General features: G+C 42.9%; 1 protein-coding gene across 1 annotated transcript in view; it reads left to right on the forward strand.

Moving 5' to 3' along the window:
• The window catches only part of LOC115394367 (cadherin-7), a 101422-nt gene that overhangs the window by 49861 nt on the left and 34022 nt on the right, over nucleotides 1–17539 (forward strand). The window contains exons 4-5 of the mRNA XM_030099672.1: nucleotides 5513–5632; nucleotides 16393–16560. Coding sequence (XP_029955532.1) covers nucleotides 5513–5632; nucleotides 16393–16560 — 288 coding nt within the window. The remainder of the gene's footprint in view (nucleotides 1–5512; nucleotides 5633–16392; nucleotides 16561–17539) is intronic.

Raw genomic sequence — 17539 nt, forward strand, 5'->3', positions numbered from 1 at the left:
GACCCTGTCAAACATATGGTCCGTGGGCCAAACCGGGACGCCAGAGGCTCCAGTCTGGCCTGTAAAATTACTGTTACTGTGACATTTTTAGTGGCAGCAAGATTTAAAAAGAGTTTTCACTGTATTTAAGACCAGGATACAAACTGGCATCATGTTGAAATTGTACTTATTTTGAAGATATTACATTTTCATGCAGGTGTTCTGTTTATTTGCACTAAAAAATTTGGACTTTGTGGACGTTTGTGCATTATTGTGCTGTCTTTTCAGTGATCTGAGCCCCTCTAGTTTCTCCCTGCACTAAAAAGACTTTGACACAGCTGGCATAACCCCTTCAAACATGTGTTTTTTTTTTTTTTTTTTAAATGCATATCACTTTTTTTCATCATTGTTCTGGAGAATTCACGGTGATTTTTGTGCAAACTGTATCACAGTTTGTTCGCGCTTTGACTAAGAATTGTATTTTTGGTGAACAATTATTGAGAAAAAAAAAAAGAAATATGGAGTTTATATTGAATTTTGTGCCATAACGCCTCAGAAGTCGATGCTGTATAAAGACCAGGCTTAAATAAAATGTTTTAAGGTTGGTCGTTGTGATGTTTGTTTGTCAGATACCCATAAATACCCAAACATATGAATCTATATTGCTGAAGAGCATCGTGTTATTATATCCTGTCATGTTTGTCAGGTCACACTGAGCGTCTGAACACACACACACATCACGCGTGACGTTTTAGATGCTGCCTCCCTTGTGTACGGCCGAGCCTGAAGAATACCTGTCTGCGTTCCACACTGAGCACACCGCATTCATTCTCATTACTGGCAGATGACAGTTGCTCGCCGACGACGCAGAATTGATGGGGAAACCTGTTTTGCACGCAGCTGTGGAGAATAAATAAAAAACACGCAGATCTGATCCATCATATCAACAAAGATGGACAAACAGTGAAGGGACAGTGACAGGCCAAATTGAGTAGCAGATGACAGCCTGCTGGAGCAGAAATAATCTGTTCACATTCCTGGATGTTTCTTCTTTCTTTTTCTTTTTTTTTTTTTTTAAAGATCCGCTTGGTTTTTGCCTTTCATAGTGAAATGATTGTGAGCCCGGGATGTTTATTTGACCGTCAGGACAGCTTGTAGAGCGACGGGGCCGCGCTGAATGTTAATTTACACCCTCAGTCCACCGCACCTCCTGCGAAACGATTTTAACTATGAACCCGTAATAGAGATTCAGACGTCACCTGAGTTCTCTTTCACACGGTCGTCTTTTGACCTTGGCGTTTTAAACTACCTGTAATATAACCTGTCATGACTAAGAGGTGATGATATAATCTTGACGTCCTTCTCCAACCAGCCTGGCGATAACTTCTCCAGCTTCCAGCTTTTTTTCCCCCCCCCTTCTATTATACTGTTCACATCCAGGGCCAGAGCCTGTTAATTCTGCTTTATGGCCACAATGGAGGGCTCTAATCTTCAATTTCCATGATCACTTCATTTTGTAAAAGCCTGTAAAATACATCTCATGTAGGAAAGAGAGATTTTTATTAGGATGTTTGCCTCAAAGTAAAATATCGCCAACTTAGAGACAGCACTTTCTGTCATATGCGACAATACAGGCGCGCACATTGCCAGGAATGTATAGCCGAGCCATTAAAGTGAAATATTCAAGCATCTACCAGCTATTCATTTGACAGACTGGAAAAGCCGCGCCGCAGCAGAATGGTGTTTTTATTTCAAGGTTATTTTAACAATGCCTACTGTTGATGATTTCACTGCTACCAATTGTGAGAAACGGCTGTAGGCGTCAGCTTTAAGACCAACACTGACGCACAGTCTGACGGCGAAAAATAGCCGGAGCCAAAACGGTTGTTTGTGGTAATTTAACAATTGATTAAAAGGTTTTTCCTCCCTAATATCAGATGGATATCAATTCTCTGCTGTAAAATTGCTTTGTCTGAAAAAAAGAATACGTGTCCCCCGTAAATGAAGCTCAGTTGGAACAACAAGACTCATTTCTACTGTAATGAATGACCTATTGAAATTGATTGGCACTGATTGTCGCTGATTATGTTTTCTCTCTGAAATCTTCAAACGCTCCTCCGCCGTACCTTCCGAGCCACGGCTGTCAGCTCGAGTCACATCAGCCGCCTTCAATCAGCACATTTACAGGCGAGCGTGGAGAGAGTCACGTCTGATGTCTTCTCCTCTGCCTCGGAGGAAGTGTGGGAGAGGACAATACAGTATCGCACGCAGGAACAACAGTTGTCAGTTGTCAGCAGAGTTCACAGTCGGGTTTGAAAACAAATTTCCTCCTTGTAGGCTTGAAGGAAAATCAAAAGCAATAGAAAACATACAAAGTCAGGCTTTAAAGTTTGGATTCTCATGACTGAATTTCATTGTTTAATGTCACTTTCATCCGGGGCGTATTGTGCTGTAACTATAGCAACAGCTAACAATGCTGCACTGAGTCACAGGATTTACAATTTATAAGTGTGTACTCAGATTGATGGTCTCCCTTCTCCTAAACTAACAGTATTGACTTCGCTTGACCCAAGATATTATAGCCAGTTGATGATTTTGCATTAGCGAAAAGTGTTATTATTGCAAACAGATGTGCCCATTATATAATACTAATGCATGAAATTAGACTTGTGCTTGTGCAGATTTTCAATTAAGTATGTAATTACTTTGTTTATTTAATGCAGACGGCGCGGCTGAACATGCAACATAAGGACAGGCGGCTTGACAGATGTAATGTAGAATATATTGTACGCTGAGCTGGAGCTAATTTTTGGCACATTTCTCCGTTTCAGCTTCAAATTCTATCAATGATCAAGTACGTTAGACAGAACTCAAGAAGTGGGGTGTATTTATTTTTCGTTGTCTGTGTCAGACTGTTTTTCAGATGCATTATTTAACCTGTTAGTGGCTGCGTGCGTCGGTTTTTACCGGCGTTGCCTGTTAGCGTTACCGCTGACAGGTAAATCCGGTGAGAGCCCGCCTTCAAGATGACAAATGAACTGTAGTTTTATTGACGTGAGCAAACAATTAGCATTCCAAACAGAGATGTTCCCAGGCGGGACTGTCAAACCCAGTTTAGTTCAAGGGCGAAGTTCAGCCCCGGCCTGCACGATGGAGGCGCAGCGGTACGGGAGCGGGATGAGCAAGTATGAGGAGGCTCACAAACAATTGAATGTCTTGTCACAAAACTTGAATAACGGAAATTAAAAACAAAAACAACAACAAAGGTAAATATCATTGCATTGTCATTTTGCGGCCGAGTTTAGACCCTCAACCCTTATGTTTGACACCCCTGTTTGTACAAAGGGTGACTCTTAACATGGTCCTATACAGTAAAATCTAGACTCAGCTTATGTTCTAACCCTGCAGAGTTCATAAATACAAGTTGGAACACATCCTCAGTCTCTTAAGATTTCTGGGCAGAATACATCTTTAACAATTCAATTAATAATTATTTATCAATAAAGAACAAAACAGTCTCCTCAGTGGATGATCTCGTTTTTGCTTCTTGGCATCAAGGAAAGCCATAATTTGGCCCAAACACACCTCAAACGGATAAACCATAGAAGACTTTAAAGGGGCTGTATCATGCTTTTTTAGCTCGTCCAAACCCTAGTACAGGCATTAACATGGTCATAGTTTATTTGTGGCGCTAAGGAAAAGTCATTTTGTGTGAAATAAAAGATTTTCTGGGGCCAATTCTGAAACCCGGAAGAAAAAACGCTCTGTTTCACTGAAAATCCCGCCTCTCCCCCTGTGGACTTTGACTGACGGCGTACTTCAACCAATCGGAGCTTCAAAACAAATACGCCACGCGTTAGCTTCTCTAAGGGTTAGCTTTAGCTCTTTAGCTCTAGCTTCTCTACACGCAAAGACACCAAAACGTCTTTTCCTGTAAGAAACTCACCAAGCGCAGACTCTTGCTCTTGCTTGATTGTTGCTTTCAGACGATGGTTAAAGTTTATCTCTGTATCTTCCGCTATGCGCAGTGACAGCGGGTCCGGGAGGGGCTGCCTCTCTGAGCAGGAGAAAAATAAGGAAAGCTCAAACACACAGGCACAAAGGAAATACCCGCTTTGGGGGTGTTTTTGATGAGTAAATAGCTATATAACAAGGTTGAAACATACCTAAAATGAATTTTGCATGATACAGCCCCTTTAATGAGAGGGCAAAAAAAGCTTTTTTTTGTTACAGTGTTAGAAATTAGTCTGAAAATCTGATATCAAATCTACAATAAGTAGCCTTTTTCAAGCTCAGGTTTATTAATTGTTGCAGATTCCTCATCCTCAAGAGCCAATTAGTCCGAACTGAATAGATAACATTGTTTTACTGACTTTTTTCTTTTCTCTTCACTGGAAGCAGCTCCACTGCCTTTATTCAGTGAGAAGACACCACAGTCGCTGTCCTCCTTTTGCACCAGCGCCACATTTTGCCAGAGCGTCGTAAACAAACAACACTCTCAATGTTTTTGCCACGAGGCTGCAGTCCCGCCTCTCGCCTTCAGATATCATTTCGTTTTCATAGTTTCAATTTCCCTTCTGCAGAGCAGCGCTTTTTTTTTTTCTTTTTTTTTTTTTCCACAAGCAGTTTGGGGACCCTAAATCTGTGACTGGATGGGGTACCATCTGTGCACGGTAACAACCTTCTTAGCAAAATTAAAAAAAAGAAAAAAGTTGTAGAGAAATGTGGGGAAAACAAAAGCTTTCTGACGTGTTTTTCTAAAACTTTGTGCTTAAAATGATTGGATTCACGGATTTTTCTTAGTGACTCGTTAGTAAGTCAAGCTAAAGTGTGACGTTGCAGAAGGAAAGATTCAAACTCTGACTTTTCTAAAAACCTGAAACAGTTCTGATGATATAAGACACATTGTAATTCAGCTTTGCCTCTTTTTCTTTTTCTAACGCCAGGGTGAAGTGCTCCTTTAACATGCACAGATGGGTTGCAGAACCCATTTGGCTGGCGAATTAGAGTCAACAGACTGAAGTTACCAGAAAAGATGCTGCTAACTGATCTGCGTGAGGCAAATGGAAACAATGGCAGCAGAATGATCTGTAAAAGCTCGGCGTTCCACTTTAATCCTTCTGTCGCCAGTGACGGCTACAAGCAAACGTGTTGTTTGTTTAGCTGTGTTTTGAGACCAGGAGCCAGAACACGGCACATGTCAAATCTTTCTGCTTTTGTTTAAGGTTTTCTCTGGGAAAAAAAAAAAAAAAAAAAAAAACAGCTTCAAAGTCACTGAAGACATTTTGTGTGTAAAAATGAAACAAACTACGGTAAACAGCGTTCTCAATGACAGGACAGACTGATGAATTATGAGAATATTCACTGCCTCAGAAGTTACATTTTCATTGCTTTTTCCTCCATTTCCCGTCTCCTTTCGAGACGTGTTGGTCACACACGGCGTTGATATGATGACTGTTTCCACATTTAGCTCTGTTTGACTTGGCATGCGGGATGTTGTCTTGGAAACTAATGAGTGGCTGTCTGCCCACAGGAACCATGGTAGTGCAAGTGGCAGCCACAGATGCAGATGACCCGACGTACGGGAACAGCGCCAGGGTGGTCTACAGCATCATTCACGGACAGCCGTACTTCTCGGTCGAGCCAAAAACAGGTGAGCGCCGACAGAAATGTTCATTTCATCAAGCCGGTTAAACAAATGTGACAACACAACATCATCCTCACGTCTCTTTTTGTATATTTTTTTTCACCGTTCTCTGCTATTAATGCGCCATGCCTATGATATTTTAAATCAATGTTCTTAAAGTTGTCAAACATGCACTTTATATCAAAAATGTATAAATTTTTCTACATGTGACAGCACAAGGGAGCCGTCAACTCACATACTCCTATTTGCTTACATGTTTGCCATTAAACTGTTGACAGTTTATGGCCCGAACGTCCCTGAGATGTCCCGTTCGTCGATATATTTCTCATGACAGCCTTACATCAAGGTTTATATGGATCCCCACCTCAAAAACAGGCTAATGCCATGTTTGTCCTCACATCCTCTAACCTCGTTACTTTGGATATTATAATGTCAAGCTTGACCTTCCAAAAAAAAAAAAATACACAGCCTGTAGAGCAGGAGAGCAGAAAAGAGATGCTGAGCAGAAGGTGGAGGTGAAGATGCTGACAGGTTAAGGAGCTTGGAGGTGAAGCTGGAGAGGCCGGGGCTTTATGGACGATGCCGCAGACGAAGCCGGGCTGCAGTGGATGAGAGGAGATTCATGGAAGTTTTGAAGGATGATTGGTGTAACAGCAGAAGAGGCGAAAGACAAACTGCGCCGACCCTTGAAGAGAGCTGAAGAAGAAAAAAAAAATGAAAGAGAGCAGAGATCACTTTGCTGTTGTTGTGAAAGCCTGTGTGAGGCCCAGCATATCGAGTTGAACTGAAGTGCATCTGAAGTGAACTAAACAGGAATTCCTTCCTCTCGCCGACTCTCCCGTTGAAGCTTTATTGACACTTTCTGGAACAAAGGTAGCGGGATTCAAATTAGGAAGCCGTTAAAAGTCTGACAAGAAGTCTAAAACGAGCCAGAGAGCTGAAATGTGAGGGAGCTTGTTGACTTGGGGGGGCACTTTATCCTGAGAAAGTGCAGCGGCAGTCCTCACTACATCTTCATAGCTGGCTCATTAGCCACTGCCCTGCCGAGGCTCGGCTACTTCATGCAAAGCGCTCTTGCAAGAAAACGGAAAAATATGGGCCATCCCATAATATTAGGCTTCATCCTCTGCTTTGAGAGCAACGCGTACACACACGCTGGGATTTTATGAATGTACTTCTGATTCATGAACTGGTGAAAGCCCCTGCAATGCAGGGATTTATGCTGCTTATTTTTCACGCCCGGGCGGACTCAGAAGTAAGAGGGATGCTCGACAAAACAAACTCACCGTGACCTGCAAAAAAGGTTCACTGTAAACATTCGTTCAGCTCAACCGGCAGGAGAAAACGGGGCGATTGAGGACAGCTAATGTATATCTCATCAAATGAAATCACCGGATTTGTGCTGGCGTGATTCAGATGGATCTGCAAAGCAACACATGTGAAAATCACATTCAGCCGCAGCCTGAATTACTGTGTTGGTTTCCCACTCTCTGGACACCTTCCGACTAATGAAGCCTCCTTCTGAAGCTTCCATTAGTCAGGATTTCCATTTTACCATGTTTTGAGGTGAACATTTACATGTTTCATGCACTCTGATTGGAAAAAAAAAGAAAGAAAAGTTCCTCATTGATACTCCAGCAGGTCCGCTGGGACTCTGAGGCTGTGAATCTTTCATTATAAGTGAAGTTCTGAAACTAAAGCTTCTGTGAGCTGATTAATGTGTTAAAAATGCTGTGATCACCTTCTCTATGATCACTTTCTGGAATTTATGCGTCAGTGTTTTTCTCAGTACTTGTGAACGGCGCCTGACATCTTTAGATGGTGGTGAATCGGATCCTTTGCCAATCTTTATGTCCTTTAAAAAAAAAAAAAAAAGTCACTCATGTCTTCAACAAACTGTTACAAATTCAGCCTGCTCTGTTTCTAATTTAACACTCACTGCTTTCTGTATGTAGATGTAATCCATCATGCAACAGCTGTGTTTTTGCAATTAATAAAAATCCCAGTCGTAATGTTTCATTCAGCTTTTAATCGTATATTTAATGCTCCCAGTGTCTTGACCTCTGCATTTCTTAGATTTGAACTTTTGTCTCGTTTCGAATCAGTGGGCCTAATTTACTAAAATCCTGCATTAATCATTCTAAAACACCTTCTCATGTGAACACACTGTGCTTTCGGCTGGCGTGCGTTCTGTGGGTTATTGATTAAGCATAACACCGTGATCGGTATCTCGTGCGAACGGGAGTCTAGTAAAGCAACACGAGGTGAGCACGAAATGTCTCCGATGAAGGAGATCCACTCCCAACAAAGACAAACGAGTTTCATTTAAACGAAAAGAAACACAGCTGTTTGAAGTTTCTATTGAATTGACACAACTGAAATGTTAGAAAGACAATTATATTCAATTTTAAAGAATATAATATTAAAAAGTGAAATTAACTGAAGACATTAGAGGAAGCTATTAACCATTCTGCCTTAGGCATTCATTAAAGCTACATTAATTGATTTTTATGACCGATTAGTGGCCTCGCGGTGAGCTGTAAACACAGCATATGCATACATATTTCCACATTTATTTGCTAAATTCGCAACTTTGCGCATCATCCATGCAAATAGCTGGCTCATTATCTGATAAATCCTAAGCAATGTTACTATTTCATTGCTAAAAATATAATATATTTATGTTGAATGAGTAGGCCCAGTGCAGTATTTGACTTATTTCCCGCTCTGCCGTAAAAACACAACTGCAGTGAATTTTTCAGCGTGTGAATACTTAGCAGCGCGCCCTGGTTGGGTGTTATTAGGAGGAAGAAGGGGGAAAAAGTTAAGCACTTACAAAGCTGCGGTGAGGAATATGTGCTGAGTGAGTTTCAGGTTTTAGCCTGACAAGTTGCTTAGTGCAGCTTTAAAGTTAAAACCTAAAGTACACAGATAAATCCCACACTGGTTCTCTTTTTGTTGAACAATGGCCGGTTTATTAACCTATCACACCAGCTCACCTCCACACACACACACACACACACACACACACACAGATGCGTCCCTTTGGGCTCTCCGCTGCCCATTCCTGACCGCCACTGATTATACTTGGCTCTCGGAGAAGGCGATTGGATCTCCTCGTTACGAGATGCAGTATCGGTGTCAGAACTGAAAAGCGACTCGATGTGGGACCGGATTCAGCCGAGCGTGAAAGATTTGTTCTCTTGTTTTACTGGAATAACCTTAATAACAACCAAGTGCAAAGAGATGACTTATGGAACAGTTACTTGCGCGCCAGGGGGGAAATTCCGCGCTCTTTTACGGCACCATTGTTAGTGCCGGCAAGTCTCTGTTGGTTTAATTGAAGGTTCCTGACGATTTTCCTTAGATTTTTTTCCCCCCCCACTTATTGCCCTCTGAAAAAGTGTGAGACGCAACTGTAATTGAGAGAAATATTAGGAAATGTTCTTGTGGATACCTTCTTCTTCATCTTCATTTAGTTATCTTTCAAGAAGAACTACCTTTGGGAAATAACAATTTATGCTGCTAAATAAAAAAAAAAAAAGAAAACGCTTTGCTGGTTCTCTGCAGAAACCAATCGCGGTTTGTCATCGAGCACTGAGCACCATGGCACCTTCTTATTGTTTTTTTTTTCTTTTACTGAATCTCAGGACTTGCTCTAAAGAGATTAAATTTGTGGACGAGTCATACAACATATCAGACTAATTTTTGCTACTTCTTATCTGAAGAAGAAAAGAAGAAGAAGGGGGGAAAAAAAGTCACAAAGATCTTGGGGAAATGGCCCTCATTCATCACTCCGTGCCCAGTAGAAATATCTAAAACTGGCACCGGGCTAATGAAAATGTGACCGCTCGCCTCTGGCTCTTCAACGATCTTTAACAAAGTTTGTGAGAACACTTCCACTCATCGATGACTCTTGAATGAGATTTCATGAGACCAATACCAATTAGAGCGAGAGCCGACATTTACTTAAGTGATGTTCAAACAGCATGTCCACCCCATAAAGTCCCCATTATTCTCATATCATGTTTTTTAGACCCTCCGCTCAGTGACCGCGGCTCACACATTCGCAGCCCCGGCTGACAATTTTCATTAAGCTAAGTGGATTCTTTAAATCCCAAGGTTGATATTTCCCGAGCTTTAATGGGTTATGATTACTTAATTTAAGTGGCCTGTGTTCGTCCACAGTCAGCCGTCAGGCTGACCGTTCAGGTCTGCACGGGCGACGTGCGACGCGCTGAAAATCACCCAGTACAGACACGGAGGAGACCGCTTGTCTTTTCTATTGATCTGTCAGTGTCTTAAGGCGATTGTTACAGCTTTTTTCAGATCTTAAGGGTGACAGTCCCTCACATGAACACATTGACACTTATTTGCAACCGATTTAAGTCAAAACTGTTTCTAATACGGTATCAAAGAAGACGCTCACAGCATATTTTGTAGAAATCAAAAACGAATATCATCACACCACCTAGTGGTGCACCATATTACAGCAAGATAATCTAGATTGTTTCCTCACAACCTGTTTTTTTTTTTAATTTGGGCTATTTTTTCTTAAATCATGTCAAAGCTGCATAATTTATACTCTCAATAACGGTTTGATAAGTTTCGTCTTCTGAACTTAGTGATTTTGTTTTCAAGAGGGTATGACTTTACTGAATAACACTCACTGCACGTTTTGCACCTTTGATAGTTGTGAAATCTGATAAAAGCCGATCTGTAAGTGAAAGAGAATTTGTTACATCAAGTGAAATTGGGGAAGTCAGCAAGCTCTTTTTTGAAACCCAAATAGTGACTTTTGTAATCAATCAAGTTGTTTGAATCTCTGCGTGCATTCCTCCACGCCCTGGTGTTTCCCCGCTCATGAATCCGTTGCTCGTAGGAGCGTTTTCGCCTCGCCGTCTTGGCTGACAGTAAATAAAATGAGCTCCTACAGGTGTGAAGCGCTGCTGTGGAAGGGACCACACTGTTTGTGTTAACTGTTAGTTTTTAACATATCGTCAATACCGCGCGTCTCGGAGAGTGCGCCCGGGGTGAGACGGCGACTTTTCGACAGCGGCGCAGGATTGAGTGTTGCGGGATGAGCTTTGCGCTTTTGTCTTGGTAGGTTACTAATTAGTCCCATTTGCAGCACACGCCTGGGCCATGGCAGAGGGTGACTTTGACAGAGTGCCTGGGCTGAAATACACTCTAAGCTCCGCGCTGCAATACTGCGCTAGCGATTAAGTGGCAGAGGGCTAATGGCCGACGGAGAGGGGGGAGGACGCCTGTGACCTGGTGTTAGGTGGGTAGCATCCTGGCTCTCTTTCCACTAACAAGTCTCTTTACTCTGATTCTTAATCCCAAATTGAATCTACAAGGTGCCCTTGGGAAAAGTACTTAATCCCAAATAGGTCCAATAACTTCCCGGCAGTGTATAATGTCGACAAAATACATAAGTTGGCGTGCCTGAAGGCGCCGGGCTACGACAGCGTTTTGTAATATGTAGTGATTGATAGCTTGTAGTTTAGTCTGAAGGTGAAGCTGAAATGGTAACGCTGTTAAGGAGTGTGTTGTAATTGATGACAGGCTCAAGGAGCTTGGAACAGCTGCCTGCAGCTCGGTACACCTTGGCTATACGGCGAGTCCTTTAGAGACAATTATCCGCGCACATTAACGGAGCTCAGCATGCATGCGTGCTCGCAAACCTCAATAGCTGGAATAACAAGAGGGGGCAATGCCAGGTGTGGGAATGGGAGGATTAATTATGACGGCGGGGGAGGGGGGGTGTTTCGGATGTGACATGGCGTGCCTTTCCAGATTCAAGATGACATGAGAACGGCGGTCCGACGACGACGACGAGCACACAGGTGACTAAGCTTTGTCTCATCCTGGACTGAGAATCTAATTAAAGTGAAATCGCTCAAATGAAAGGGAAAGGCCATGTCCGATGCGTGCGCGCTCTGCCGCCGTGAGCCTGACACCGGGGTCGGAGGAAGAGGTGCTCGCTCTGATCAGGCTCTGATTAAGATATTAACACGGCCTTTTTCAGACCGTCTGTGCTTTCCTCGACTTTGTGGCTTCGCGCAGGCTTCTTGGTGTTTTTTTTTTGTGGTGGCTGCACTGAATCAAGAGCATTACAGCTGAAGGCTGGATATAAATCTCACTGCCTCCTGCTGTTCAGGCAGGTAATATAGAGGAGGGGGGTGCAATCTGTTTTTTTTCTTTTTTTTTTTAATTCCAATCACAAACAATACACATATTTGATTGTGTGCACCAACAAGCACATTTCCTTTCAGCTTAGCGGTGCAGATGAATGGAGCCTGCACCATGCAACACGACGCACACAATGATTTATTTTTGAAACGCCCTGGTCCTTCACACCGTCGCATCATGTGGCCGTCTGGCGCTCGCGGACCCCCGCGTAGCTATAGTGACCCGTGATTAGAGCATGATGCTTGAATGTCAGCCGGTAATAAACTACCTGGGCAGCAGGTCTTATTCCCTGTTTGTATGGCCTGCTTTTGTGTTATGGGATCTATCCCTTGTAAGTGGGTAGCCTGAGGCTTCAGCAAATCACATACTGCACCTTTCATGTTTAAGTGTTCATCACCTTCATCAGCGGCGCTCATGGCTGCACGGCCAGCCAGAGGCTTCCTCCACAAGTCTGCACTTTTATTTCCTCCTCACAAGACAAATGTCAAGTATCTGGGCTTTAGCGGGGAGCGTGGCCCACCCGTCTGCCGCCAGTGGTGTGGAGACAGCTAGATAAATGCGCGGCTACAATGCGTCTGGCTCGCACCGGAGGCAAAGGAGTCGCGGCGCAATGCGAGACCGCGCCGCAATAGCGACAGAAGGATTTTAATCATCGCCTCTCCCCAGGAATGACACCAGCTCCACACGGGGTAACAGAGATAGAGAGCGAGGGGGCTGGCACCCAGCAGACAAACAACAGCCCCACAACGCTGCCATGTGGATTAGTGGTGTCGCTCGGCGAGAAGTATGCCTGCTCCTGGCCAAGGCGAGAGGAGAAACATGTCACTGTTTTCTTTCCTTTTTGGTTATTTTTTTATTTTTTTTTTTCCTCAGCTAGCCAGAATCAGGATTCATGGCATCATTAACCACAGCCAATATCTGTCAGGCTCTAACGCACCGAGCCGATATTAAATAAGTATATCAATAGTGTGTGAAGCCTATCTGTGGTTTAGTGAAGGCATCCATTTGTCTCGCTGCAGCTGCGGCAACTTAACACCGTTTTATTTCACCTTTTAAAGCCATCCGTTGCTGCTGTTATTATAATCCGGCCATTATCCCGCTTCCTCCCCAGCTTCACTTCTCCTGAATGTTTTAAAGGCGCCTCTTTCAAGTCCAGACATGCCTAGCTTGTTCCTGTGTTGACGGCGTATGGAGCAGAGAACAGAAAAAAAAAAAAAAAACTTTTCTTCTGTTTGTATCTAGCTGGTATTTAGGGAGCCTTGCCGGATTTAAGGCTTGAAGTAACCTTTCTGATGCAACTGAGTAAACAGGGTTCATAGGTGTCACTGCAGCGAGCACCAGAGCAGTGGTAGTGCTCTTTAATTGGCTGCGAGGTTACCCAGTGGAAGAGGCAACAGAGAAGTGATGAATGGATGGATGGAGGAAGGATGTAAGGGATAAACAGAGCAGATGGGTGAATATCCACAACACAGAGATGGATGCCCAAGTTCTCAGCATAACAGCATTAGGCTTTAAAAAAAAAGGGGGAACAGATGACATGTTTTGACTTTGTCGGTGAGGCTTAACCAAAGGAGAGAGAAGGCAGCTGTGTTTTTCCTCTGAGCTGCATGACAATGCTCGTACGGCTCTGTTCATTATTTGATGCCAGACTGAAGCGCTTTGCTTTTTAGAGCTTCGGCTAAGGATTATTGTTTTATTGACCAGCATCATCCCACTGTAAGCCCGCGGGGCAGAGACTTCAGAGAGGAGAGGTGGACAGCTCACTATAATTTAGTTAACTGAGCCATTTACTTGGAGCAGCCAATAGTAGTTTTCACTTGGAGTTGCTGTAATGACATTGATAAAGGACGGCAGAGGGAGAGAATTAAACGCTTAATGGAATTGTTTGTTTTCAAGCACGGCCTCGATCGACGGTCAAAAGGCATCTTCATTTTTTTTTTTTTTTGTTCCTCTTCAAGTCTTTTGACCCACTTTTCTTGATTTGTTCATCCTTCCTTCTTTGTCTCGGACTGAGGTAAATTGGAAATTCTGTGTGTGTGTGTGTGTGTGTGCGCGCACTTGTACATCTAATTCTCCTGAGAATCCGACTTAAAATCCTTGCTCAGGTTAAAGCGAGGATGGAGATTAGGTGAGGCTAGGTTAGGTTGAAAAGGAATGTGTGTGTGTGTGTGTGTGTGTGTGTGTCTGTTTATTTGTGGCATATTACATTAACATTACTTAAATACTGTTTACTGAAGTACGGCTTCACTAATTAACCACACTCTGACCGTTTGGCATGTCCCTCTTTGTGTCAAAATCACTTTACTAACGTGGCACTTCATCACATATGTCTGTAAATATCCATTCAGAAATAGAGTAAAGGTGAGTTTCACAATCATATTCATCATCTCAACCCACTTCCTACGTTCGTATTAACTGAAAAGAAAACGTCAACCAGCCATATGGCACCGTTCCTGTTGAACTCATGGAACTTTGGCACCGTTTGACTACATACATTCATGTAATTTATTTCCGTTTTTACTAAAGAAATGTTCGTCCTTGACCCGCGGTGCGCTTCTCTTCCAAGTTTCCTGGGCTTTTTACTGATCCTTTTGGCAAACGAACAGCATACCCTCCTCAGTGGAGGTAATAAGATGTTACACGTTACACTGTCAATGACCCAATGCCTGTATTGATTTGTGCAGCTTTGGATAAAAATAGATTTAAATCCTCCTTAGTGAAGGACTCTGTCATACATGTGATGAGCACATGAGCGTCCGTCTTTCCGTTCTGCTGAGATTGAGTCGATATTACTTTTAATTTGAAGGATTACGTGAATTTCTTCAGGTGCTGGCGTCGGGCGCTCTTTGATCTGCTTCATCAAGCCGTGCATGCGATAAAGCAACTAAAAATGATTCATTTATTCAGGAACTGTGTGCGGTGGCTTTGTGAGGCTCTTAATGAGTAATCTTCTATGTTCTGTAGGAATCTTTAATAAGTGGCATTTAATGAATGAAACACATTGTGTGGCAAGTCATTAACTTTGAAAGCAACAGTGATTGCTTTTGAAGGATTAGGACCCTTTTCTTTGCATTTAAATGTGTTGCGCTAATTTTCTTTCCTATTTTTTTTTTTTTTTTCCTGGTATTGTCATCTTCCAGAGATGAAGTTGAGATTAGTGAAATGCCAATAATAGAAAGGTTTCTCTGTGAGCTTCGCAGCGTATGTGCATAAATCCTCAGACTGCACTCCGCGCCACTGCAGCGGCTCCAGTGCAAACAGACAAACGCCAGTCATTTGATGCCAGCGTTGTCACATCTCCCATCTTTTCCTGATCAATGGTGACAGGAGGACAGACAGATAATGCCTCCCCTGGCGGCTAAGCTGTCCCCTTGCATGCGCTCACTTTCCTGACAGCGTCTTAATGTTAACCTCATCATGTGCCAGGCTACTAAACTGTTTGGAGTGACAGCACATTTGAGGACGCACGCGAGTCTCAAATCACTGCTGGTTTGTAAACAAGCGACCAGACATCACGGTCGTCCACCTCGATTCGAGGCATTTTCTTAATTTTCTCCCAAAGATAGATGTGACAGTTTTCTTCAGTCAGATTTTTAGATCATCCATTTTGACTTGAATGAAGCTTTTGAGACTTAAGTGCTCGACTTGCCAACAAGCTTCTTCGCGTTCGGGTTTAAAGTGTAACATTGCAGAGTTTTCTGTTTCTTTTTTTTTTTTTTTTTTTATTTAGAATGTTGTTGGACCTTTTCATGCTTTTGGACTAAAAGCACTCACAGCAAACTGGAGGAATATGAAGCTCCACAGCAGAGTAAAAGCTTTGACAATAATCAATCTTTGTGAAGGAAAAATAGCCATACACAGACACGTTTACGAAACAGATTCTTACGCTATCACAGAGAAACTGGAGGTGCTATTTATCTGTAAAGTTTCCTTGGGCCAGATGGAGTTGCCTTCTATAAATGAGGGTTTGGTTTATTCAGACCATTTGCTCAGATCTAACTACATGTTGCAAAAAGTCTGAAAGAGAAGAAAAAAACTATGCAAACCAATGAAGCCATTAAAGTAGTTATTGGATAAAGAGGTGAAAAAATAGGTTTGTTTGCAGATACGTTATGACCAAGAAGCCAAATTATTGATCGGGTTACGCCTGAATACTGAATGTTGCACGGAATTTTTTGAAATTTATCAAAAGAGTCTCTAAACTTAAGAAATGGTGAATGATGGGTAGCACAAAACACGTGAAAAATGTTTGACACTGTTCACTAATGGATGTTATGTGGAATCAGTAAAGAAGTGATTAAAAGTTGAGGTAAGGATATAAAGTAATGGATGATGGAAAAATTGCCAAATAATTTGTTTGAAACATCGGATTGACCTTGTAGCAACCAATAATGGAATGCTTTCGGCCATTTTGAACAAAATTAATGTAATAAATGAATAATGCTAAATATACCTACATGGCTGAAACTCCAATGTTAAATAGAAGTGGATGGATGACTGAAGTTTCAGTCTAATTTCACATATCGTGACGATGCTGAATCATCTTCCTGTTTTCCTCCTTTCTCCACCAGGCGTCATCCGGACAGCTCTGTCCAACATGGACCGGGAGACCAGGGACCAGTATGTGCTGGTCATCCAGGCCAAAGACATGGTGGGCCAAATGGGCGGCCTCTCCGGCACCACCTCCGTCACCGTCACGCTCACCGACGTGAACGACAACCCACCGCGCTTCACTCACAGTAAGCGTCCGCTTCCTGATTGCCCCCACAGGCTTGATTAAATGTGTGCATGACAAGTTCAATAGCCACTCAGCAATCAGGATAAAGCCACTCCTCGCCTTTATTTTGAGTTTCCTTTTTTTTTTTTTTTTTTTCCTCCCAGTTTCAGCTGAATGGGGCTTTAGAGATCTATTATCACTGAAAAACCACTTGAACTCCGAGAATCAAATGAGGGACTGCTTTACTGCTTTACACTGCATGCCGTGAATGCAGCGGTGAAAAAGGAGGCTATGGCGGGATTTCACCCTTGAAATGAAATCATGGAAAATATTACATTAGCTGTATTCTCTGATAAGAAGCTGCAGTAAGAATTACTTCTCTTGTAATGTGTGGTGAAAAGAAGTTGAACGGATAGTATTCAGACATCTTACAAGCTAAACACGCTCATTAAATCTCCAGCGTTAAACTTCATCTTTCCGGTTTTCTCAGATTACGCTCGCTGTGTTCCTGCTGCGATTCCCTCTTTATCTCCCCTCCTTCCCCGGATTTGTATATTCAGCAAACATTTGGACTTTTACAGCCAAATTAAAACCCATCCTTCCTGCAAGGTGTGCGCCTCCCAGCTCTCCCCTTCATCAGAGCCGGTGTGTGCTTCGGCGTTGGATACCGGGATCAATCAGGCCCCATTTTTTTTTTTTTTTTTTTTTTTTTTTTGTTGTCAGCCTATTTCACGGGCTGCTAATGGGTTCCAGGCCGGGCTTTAGGATTCAAAGGCGTGCGGCGCTTCTCATGATAATCCGAAGCGCCGGCAATCGGTTTACCGCTGATAGCCCGACCGCCGTCTGGCTGGTGCTCCCGCCACTGGACCGCCGTGGAGCCGAGTCAATTTGCTGGTCCCTCGGGGGAATGAAAGGTTCAAGTTTGCACAACAAGTCATCAATGTCGTTTTAACCCAGCGGTGTCACGCTGAGAAGAAAGACACTCTGGAGGAGTTCTGGGG

This window comes from Salarias fasciatus, chromosome 9, assembly GCF_902148845.1.
Source record: "Salarias fasciatus chromosome 9, fSalaFa1.1, whole genome shotgun sequence".
NCBI classification, from domain to species: Eukaryota; Metazoa; Chordata; class Actinopteri; order Blenniiformes; family Blenniidae; genus Salarias; species Salarias fasciatus.